Raw genomic sequence first — 10,140 nt, 5'->3', positions numbered from 1 at the left:
CTATACAAAACTCCCCAAATGACATTTAACTCACTAATTTTACAACTTTGGTGATATATATGTACAACTACAGTATGTATTCAAAAATAAAGACAGTAGAGATGACATTTAATGTGACAAAATAATGTTGTGTCTTTACATTAAGTCTGCATGTAAGTGAGTCTGCATTGATCAGCTGTAGTGTTCCGTATTTCTTGTTCATCCATTGGATCCAATGTAACTACAGGCCTTAAACCAAAATATAGTTTGTATTTTTTAATAATTCATGGTGCTAGCTGTGAACTATTTGGAGATAAAATGCCAATTTGTTCCAACACAGAACAGAAGAAATGTTATCAGTGAACACTATCGCCATCAAGTGGTAGGTAGAAGGAGAAACACTTAAAGGCAATCAAACAGATGGGAGACTGATGTGATGCTAACTGGGCTTGTCAACACAAGACGCTATTTTATTAACAGCCCAATGGCTACGTTCAGACTGCAGGCAAAAGTGGCCCAAATCCATTTTTTGGGGTCAAGTGACCAGGTCAGACTTCTTCAGAAGTAGTGTGAACACTAAAATCTAGCCCAGATCTGTTTTTTTTAAAAATCAGATTCAGGCCACTTCCATATGTGGTCCTGAATCAGACCCAGGTCAGATTTTTTTTTTCGGCCGCAGTGTGAACAACCAAGGCGGATTTGATGCGACTTTTACGTCAATCTACATCAACATCTGTCACAATTATGCGCCAGCGGAAGTTAGCCCTAGACACAGACAGTAAAATTAAAAACTTGACCAGGCCTACAAAATGGAGAACAGTGATGGAGCAAGTCAATGGAGGGAGAGTGAGGTGTTAGACCTAATTAGTGTATGCCAAAATAGCCAATTTGGCTTTCTTTCTCTTCATTCTTCTCCTCAGGACCTGCTCATTAATGTTACGGCTGCCATTACACAAACATTTTGAAATAAAAGCGAAAATGCTTACTTCCTCCATAACCTCCCTAATTTTAGTGCAACAGCGTGCAGCGCCTGATGTCATTGTTATTGTTCTTTTGCGCATGCGGGTCAGTTCGAAACCGCAAACAGTTCACACTGGAATCTGATATAGGCCACATTTTAAAAGGTAATGTGAACAGCTAAACAAAAAATCAGATCTGAGCAACAAATCAGAATCAAGCATTAAGACTTGCGGTGTGAACGTATGTTACGGAAAACCGGTTTCATCTGGTCACAATACATAAAGGTATGTCAGACATACAGTAAATCATTTTTTTCTGGGAAAGGCTTTATATTTGTATTTATACCAGAACTAAATTACCTGTTGTAGTTATATTAGTTTTCCCTTTTTATCTAGAAATATGGCTTATATTTAATTATTTGATTGCTTTGGTTTACGAAGTATTTAGTTGCTTGGTAAAAGTATTTAGTTGCTTGGTAAAATTCACATGTTGTGCTGTTACCATTTTTTAGTACAGTACAAGCACAATAAATTGATTCTAATAAAACTGGAGGCCACATGTGAGATAAATCAGGAAATAAATGCTTTCAGTTTTTAATAGCTTTTAATATTTTGTAAACGCATTGAGTAAAATTACAAAAACAAACAGGCCTTGCTTTTATAGATTTACCCAAATCATTACTGTAAAGGTGCATCCGTAAGAATGACGGCTCCATCATGTGGCGATGAAAAAAACTTTCACTCCACAGTAAGTAGCATCTTCTTAATGGCATGCTTGAAGACCAACTGGCTACAACATGTGTGCCTGCTTTTGTAATACAACTTGTAATTTCTGTAAAGAAATTCATTTTGGAGACTGAAGTTTATTGTACTCTTGAGTTTTGTCTGTTTATTACTTTTTACTTTAGGAAACATGTAAAATTTGTTTTGAAAAAGTGAGAATAAAAAAAATGACCCTTCATTTTGTGACAAGGATACAGACAACACATCCATCAGTTTCCAAACTTTTAATGTAAAAGACAAAACACTACAGAATTTGGTGACGAGGTGAAGAAACAATTATTTTGCTCATTTGTCCTTCTCCTTCTGCTCCTTCTCCTTTTTGTCCTTTTCAGCCTTGGCCTCCTCAGCCTCGTGCCGTTTGATGAGTTCCTCGACTTCTTTCTGCTTCAACACCTTGATTTTTGTTTTCCCGTCTTCTCGAGTCAGGGTGGCAATTTCCACTGAAACAGACAATGCAATACGGCATTGTGTTATTGTATTTATCAAGCAGTTGCACCTAAAACATAAGCAGCAAACACATTCTCACATTCTGCAGGGCACAAAGGTCTGCACGCTGTTAGGTTCCAAATTATTATTAATGTTTATCTTAAAAAGGCAACGTTTCGATCAAGAAGATCTTCCTCAGGCAAGTGTGAAAGACAAAAACTGGCATTTCTTGTGGCCGGGTTAGCTCAGTTGGTAGAGCAGGCGCACATACAGTATGTAGAGGTTTACGCCTCGACGCAGCGGCCGCGGGTTCGACTCCGACCTGCGGCCCTTTGCTGCATGTCATTCCCCCTCTCTCTCCCCTTTCATGTCTTCATCTGTCCTGCCTAAAAATGCCTTTCTTGTAGAGAAAGGCATTTCTTCTTGTAGAGGCAGCAATCAGCTGAAATGACTATCACCTGCTGATCAGTAGCCAGCAGGCGAAAACACAAGCTGGTGATCACAATCCAATGTTAACACAGGATGCAATAGTAATATGGCTGATCAGCAGGTGAGAGTGCTTTGAGCTGATTACTGATTACTGCCTCTACAAGTGCCTGTTATCACACTTGCCTGAAGAAGATGTGGTAGATTGAAAATGTTACTTTAAGAGAAAAACAATTAAGTATTAATTTGGAGCGTAACAGCGTGCAGACCTACTTTGTGTCCTTCGGTTAAGTATTTTTTTTGTCTGGCACATGAGTATTTTGCTTCGATGTGCCCACACTTGGTCCCTCTTCAGTAAACACATTCTGGCCATTAATTACTGAGTAACTGTAGCTGCTATGTGGCTGTCCACTGCTCCTAATGCTTAGGATTAGTTAAATGCAGAGATTGCGTTTCACTACATTGTCCTGTACGATTGCAATGTGACCAAAAAAATAAAGTTTCTTCTTTCTTCGAGATTGCTTAAACAATCTTTGATCTGAATTTGGCGCTAAGTTGGTGTCATTCTCTCAAACAGTATACTACAGTTGTACCATATTTTTTTTCCTGCAGTAACACATTCCATTTCGGGCAGAGCTAGTAAAGCTCATAAGCTGCTCCAATCTCACCTTTCTCCGCTGAGAGCTTGCTGACATCCATTGTCTTGTTGAGGACTTTGACAGCCAAAGCCAGAGCAGAAGACAGACTCATCTCACCCTCTTTGAAGTCCTGCTTCAACATGGACACTGCAGCCTGAGGCCAAGAAGTCAACACATCAAACACCATACAGGGGAAGAGTATAGGAAACATTTACCATGATATATGGATACATTTATTGCACATTGTCACTGAATATTGCACTGGCATCTGAGGATTTTGTATTACCACCCACACCCAGGGCCTAGCACTGAAAGTGCGAGGGCCCATTCATTATTCTACACACTCCTATACAGTAAAGTAGGTGGCGTGTAGGAGTGTGAGGTATGAGCCTTAAACTTGGTTTGCGATCCGCTAACTAACACACCGAAGAAGGAGTTGCTTTTTTCCCACATCGATCTTTTTCCCCGCAGAGAAGACGGCTGGAGTCCATCCGGAGTTTAATGGTTAGTATTATGAATTTATTACCGGTATTTATTCAGGGTTTTTACTGCATAGAGAAAGTTTTGGCGCCCCTTAAAGAGGTTTCAGCCAGCCTCCCTCTCCTCCACAGTCACTACTGTATATACACATGCGGCTGGCGCTGATTTGACTGGATCTGAACACGCTGCTGTATAGCGCTGATGGTATCTCCGTTTGCAGAGTCAGACTGTACTGGACTCTCCAGGTGACCATGCTGCTCTGGGGACCGGCGGCGCAGAAAATATTACACTTCCTAATGTTTTGTATTCATAACACTATTGTATTATTGTACAAATTAGCTACAACAGTAATAGCAGTTACCTTATGTAGGCCTAATTCACTCCTACAATTTTCAACTGAGGATACAGTTGTGCCCTGTTCATACTAATCAAATGAACTGGACTTTGTTGTCAGATGCAAAAGCCCCCTTCCCTTACTGCATTATGTACCATTAAAGTTAACATTTTGAATTGTTACCTGCAGAATTTAGTATTTTCCTTGACATAAATTAAGATGTTTTCACCATAAATGTGAGGAGGACGCTCAAAATTTCCACAGACTACCCGCTTCATATGTGTCCCCCCCCCTAAGGCCAGTTCTGAGCCAGGAAAAACCCTGGTATTATGAACACCTCAGAACAATTCTCCAACACGGATGCATTCAAGTTAAGGTTAATGTATTACGTTATTAACACACTTTTAATCTCGTAGAAATTCAAAGACGTTATTGGCATGTTATTAGTAATGTAAGACGCCTAACATTAGCTAGTAAGGATATAACATTAGCATGTTACCAGCTGCGTTGTTACCATGCTGTAACGTTAACATTACCTGCTAGTCAATATCGACTTATGTGTAAGAGACACAAAACAATCCCCACTAGGGTAATTGGGTAAGTTGCAAACATTTTGTTTTCAAATTTTGTTCATGTTCGAGTGTTCAACAAGTTAACAGCATATACAGTAGCATTTAAGTTTCTTTTTTTTGTCTCGCATGCAGAAGGTCACAAAGCGGTGAACAGCATCTGGCCATTAAACAGAATTACAACTTGTGGTATCTTTTGTTTTGTCAAAGAGCAAAATTATGTTTCTTTTTGTTTGTTGAAAGATTACATTGTGTGCTGTAACTGCCCCTGCACCCTTATAGCATTGAGGATGGGACTGTGGGCAGATTGTCCATTTAAGCTGTTATACAAAAGTTGCCAAAAAATATTTGCAGTACAATTAATATAAGAATTCTGCACCTCTTTCCGCATGTGGACCCCCCCCACCCCCGGGTCAGCTACCACTGCAAATAGAATCTAATTCTGTGGGAAACACTGTACTGGCTACAGTTTTGTTGTTTACAAAAAGGCCCTCTATGACCAGATCAAAAACATCTAAGCCACAACATCAGACCAACTAAGGTGAACATTGTATGCTATTCACATTCAGGACAAGTATAAGCACTTATATGTGACACTGCCTGGTGTATCTGTTGAGATCATCGCTGATATTTCATTATCCTTGTCATTTCAAACTTACAGCGCTGTTGTTGCCAATACAGGTTGCCTTCCAGCCTCCATAGTTGCCACTGGGGTCACTCTGGTACAACTGGAAGCCATAGTGTTTGTCCCAGCCCATGTAGAGCAGTGAAACACCAAATGGCCTCTTACCTTTCAAGATAAAAGAACACCAAAATCCATCCGTGTTATTTTTTCACAATGACGAGAATTGTATACCAATATGACATTTGAACAAGTTTTCCTGTGTAGCATTAAGGGACTACAACGTGCATTTCGTTGTGCAACCCTTTAATGTAGAATTGACAATAAATGAACCTTAAACAATGTGTTGATCCCAAAGGTGGTGTATAATTCAACCGAACGGATACGAGCAATAAACTAGACAAGCTACTGTGCAACTTACCGCCAAACTGTGTGTATGCTTGTTTGATGTCACACAGGGCTGTAACCAACTGCTCGCAGGGTATTGGCTCCTGGTACTGCAATAAATATCTGAAAAAAAAATTTAAACGGGTCAGCGGTTGGTGGTGAATTGGATAAATGGGTAGAAACTGCAGCATTTAGAAAAGTTATCAAATATCTGCAAATTCAGATTACCATTCGACAGGCTGGTAGTTTGACAGTTTCAGCCCTGAGATAGTTCTACAAATCTAATGGCGTTTTTCCATTACATGGTACCTGCTCGACTCGCCTCGACTTTTTTGTTTTTCCATTATGAAAAACAGTCCCTGGTACCTGCCAACAGGTACTGTTTTTAGCATCACCTCCGTCGAGGCGATACCAAAACGTGACGTGAAAACCTGCAGACTACTGATTGGTCGGAGAGAATCGTCACTAAACACTGCGTCATCATTGCTAGCGACAGACGGGTGCGTCCCGTTGTCTTAATACATCCATGGTGCGTCCCTGGTGCGTCCTGAACAAACCCACCATTTTTTTTGCTGCCTCCAGCTTCTTTTGAAACAAAATTTGTCTTCTGGCTGTGGCAACAGCCACATGCCGAGAATCAAAAACACCACACCTTCGACGTTCTGTGTGTGTGTGTCGCGTTAGGCGTCGCTATGACGACCAGCCACGCTCGCCTCACGCATGAGGCGGTACTAAAAATCTGCAATGGAAAAAGGAGGACGGGGCACCGCGGCGGAGTAGAGCTGGTACTAGCAGTGGGTAAGCGCTATAAAGCTTGTACTTACAGAACTGTATATTTCAGCCTATTCTGTTGGAAAAGCTGCTCCTGTGTTTATTGGAAAAGTATACTATGTTGTTTTCACTTTGTTTATTAGTTACCGTTAAAATATTGTAAGAGAGCAAATGGCTGCATTCCCCATCGATCACATTGAGCTTGTCATGTTTTACATTTACTGCTAATGGCCAACTAATTAAAAAAAGAAAGAAGATATGTCTGGAAAATATGATGAACATCCACAACCTTAGGTTTTTCGGACAGCCCTAACATTTGAATGGTTGAGAGGTTTTCTTATGAAACTCACCTCTGTGCAATTAGCCGCAGCTCATTTGTCAGTACATTAGCATCTGATGTGATCCCAGCAACACTGCAGGCCAAGTCACTGAAAAAGAAGATCACACACAAGATCACAGACAGTACAATGTTAGCCTGAAAAAAGGATTACTAAAAAAGGTTTTGGAGACTCTCTGTAGTTCAGTTCACTCACTCATTGAGCTTGTAGATCTTCTCAGAGAAGAAAACCTCATCAAGCAGTTTGTGAATGTTGCGTCTCTCTGCTGCTAAGAGCACTCCGTCATTGGCTAGAATCCCCAGGCATGTTCCAGCGTGACCGATTGCTTCCATTGCATACTCCACCTGATACAGGCGTCCTGTAAAATACAGTCACAAAGGTTATGTTGATCACACTTGGCTAGAAACAACTAAAACCTTGTGTATCTAAAACACACTGGCCAGCGGAAGAAGTTAAGTAAAGTAGGTTGACAAAATAATTGTAACTTGAGGTCCACTTACATGTTTTACAAGAGCTTTCAACTGGATGTCATGGCCTGCATCCGTGAATGGAGTTTGCTCAGCCATCATTCACTGATGAGGGCCATGAAATGCAAGTGAAAGCTTGAGGGACCCCGAGCTAAAAATATTTTGTTTAACTACTGTTACAAACGTTAAGAAGAAAAAGTATGTTAAACAGTCTAAATTTAATCTCTTAACCTTCACAGACCCAAACCCACTTAAATCACGGAAAAGCACTGCTCAACTCACACAACGTTAAATGTTACTAAAGATTTAGACCACAAAATGCCAAATTTCAAAACTATTTACCATACCAAATGCCAAATCTGTATAGGAAAATGGCATAATATAATATAATAAGACATATGAGGTGTTAAATGTCATGTAACGTTATGGGTGTGGGCATAAAAATGTCAAAATAAAACAGAACTTGCCTTCAGGGGAAAATATGGTTGTTCGGGAATCATATCTACGAGACTAAACAACAAAGAAAAATGGGCTGAAACAAGCAGTAATGTAGCATATTATGAAAATGCATTTGAGATATCTGTGACGAACACAACAGCTAGGTAACGTTACCATTTTTTCCCGTCACTGAAACTGTCCTGCAAAAATAAAACACAAGATATAAGATGGAGCAACCAGCAGAAACCAACACCAACACCACATGACGTTATACACATTGTAATTTAATAGATGTTTCCTAAGGAAAATATCCCCTTCCCTAATTTGACAAATATAAACTGTTAAGTCTCTGTTAATTTATTTGCACACAATCAACTTTTCTCTGTTCCCTAATACATGACAGCTAAGTTAGCTAACGTTAGCTAGCTGCTGCTAAACAGAATGAATCTGCAATATCTGAGCATGCTAGTTTGTTAGCAAGTTAGCCAGCCTGCTAGTTCATAATAAAGAAAGTCCACAGTCAAACTGTAGCTACTAATACTCTAACATTGTGGTGGAATGAAAACAATACAGTAGTAAATAGTAAAATACTAATATATTACCTTTGATAAAAGGGTCAAAGTTAGCGCAGTTTTGCACAGACTGAGAGGTTCACTACTTTCAGTTTGATGTTTCCTCAAACACACTATGGATCCTGTGGCGGTGTAGTAGCAGCTCAGCAGCGCCGCCTTGCAGCGGGAAGACCGATTGTTCTTCTTTGTTTAGAGTTTTACGGCAGCCGACATCTGTAATGTTGCATTGCTGCCACCTTCTGGAACTAGTCTTTTACTGTGCTACCTTCTAATGAGTTTAATTTTCAGTGTCCACCCAATTTGATCCCGTTCATTGACCATACTATTACCAAGACCCAAAGGACCTTTTTCACAGCAGACATTTTGACTTGTCGTAGCAGGAAAAGCACAGCTGAAGTTGATAATCTTAACGATGGCTCAGTTCCATCAAGTGTCCCAGAAAGTTATTTCAGTGAGTCAGCATGCACAATACCAGGGCCTCTCCTAAGTGGAATGCAGCCATCATTAATGGTTTTGAATACACCTGTGCTTTTCCTACTATGACATGTCAACATGTCTGCCTTGAAAATGTCTATTGTCTGAGTTGTGTCCCTCAGTGTAAGTATCTAGATCTACACCCGATATGTCCAAAACTCTTGATTCTTTCTGATTTCCCTTGTATCTCGACAGCACATTTTATTACTTATGTCCAGTTTGTTAAAAGAGGTGGAAAATAAATAGGGGTGGGAATCTCTTGGCACCTCACGATTCGATTCGATTCCAATTCAGAGGCCAACGATTCGATTCTAAACCGATTATCGATGCATCTCGATGCAACAATTTTTTAATGTACATTTCCATGCGTGATTTAAAAAAATATACATATAAATCTGAGTTTGCTACTCAGAGTTTGCTAATCACTTCCTAGACAAAGCAGCTAGACAAAGCTTAGATTTTGACATATACAATATTTGTCACACACACGTTTTAATGAAATGTTTTGTCTACTGAGGTTTTTGTTTGGTAGTCATTCCATGCTTAAGCCTTAAACGTGCTTGTGAAAATCACCTTCTCTCCCAGTAATCCTCCATGTCAGAGGCTCAGTCATGTTTAAAGGTGTTTAATTGGCTTCTTAGAACATGAAACATGAGGTGGTCAGATGTAATGTGATAAAGTAGATGAACAGCCTATATGTGTTTTGCCTAATTATTTTATGTATGTCTTATTAGATCATGTGTATATATACAAAAAAATGTTTTTCCTTTTGGCCATTTTTGTGTGTTTTTTTCTGCCTAAACTCTAAGTTGTTGTCCATTATCCCATCCTCTTTCAGTCACTCTGTTTTCTGATTTGTACTTGTCTGGAGACAGTAACTTTTAAATAAAAATCAACACATAAAAAAAAAAAAAAAAAATCTTAAATAAAATAATCGATTATTAACTTATCAGAATCGATAATCAAATCGTTCTAGAGAGAATCGCGATGCATCTAAGAATCGATTATTTTTCCCACCCCTAAAAATAAAGTAGGCCTACTTTAACGCTTTTACTAATGCACTTTGTAAATCCCTATACATAGCCATGTTTACATCAATGTTTTGTGTAATTGTTCTCAATACTCTATCTTCTATTCAATTCCAACAAAGTAACTTGACATACCAATCCAAAATATCAATTTACAATGTACAGCATTTTACCAGGCACTATCACTGTTTATTTAGAAATAGGCTAGAGTAAAGTTCTAGTTTTAGTTTATCTTTCTTTTAGCACTTTCTAGTTAAAGTTCTCTTTTACTTTATTTTTAACAAAATAAGAACAATTATGATAATAAATAATTATGGTCCTGTTGCTGTTCCTTAATTTGATGGTTTGTTGATTGATGTGTATGCAAAGTACTCTTTCAACTGGTATATTTGGTATTTGTCATTATTTCTTGACAATGTACAGACTAAATACATTAATAAAGAAGCAAG

The 10,140-nt window shown here is 39.0% G+C and overlaps 1 protein-coding gene across 1 annotated transcript; it reads right to left on the bottom strand.

Moving 5' to 3' along the window:
* Positions 1–1,930: 1,930 nt before the first annotated feature.
* LOC116043418 (proteasome subunit alpha type-4-like) lies at positions 1,931–8,495 on the bottom strand. Its single transcript, XM_031290069.2, has 9 exons — positions 8,220–8,495; positions 7,792–7,817; positions 7,647–7,689; positions 6,908–7,070; positions 6,725–6,802; positions 5,638–5,726; positions 5,254–5,384; positions 3,242–3,365; positions 1,931–2,161 (listed from the first exon to the last, which is right to left on the bottom strand). The coding sequence occupies exons 2-9, from the start codon at positions 7,792–7,794 to the stop codon at positions 2,007–2,009; spliced, it is 786 nt and encodes a 261-aa protein (XP_031145929.1). The 5' UTR covers positions 7,795–7,817; positions 8,220–8,495; the 3' UTR covers positions 1,931–2,006.
* Positions 8,496–10,140: the final 1,645 nt, after the last annotated feature.

Source organism: Sander lucioperca, chromosome 3 (assembly GCF_008315115.2).
Source record: "Sander lucioperca isolate FBNREF2018 chromosome 3, SLUC_FBN_1.2, whole genome shotgun sequence".
Lineage (NCBI taxonomy): Eukaryota > Metazoa > Chordata > Actinopteri > Perciformes > Percidae > Sander > Sander lucioperca.
Note: the sequence above shows the minus strand (reverse complement) of the source record. Positions and strands in the feature narration are given on the sequence as shown.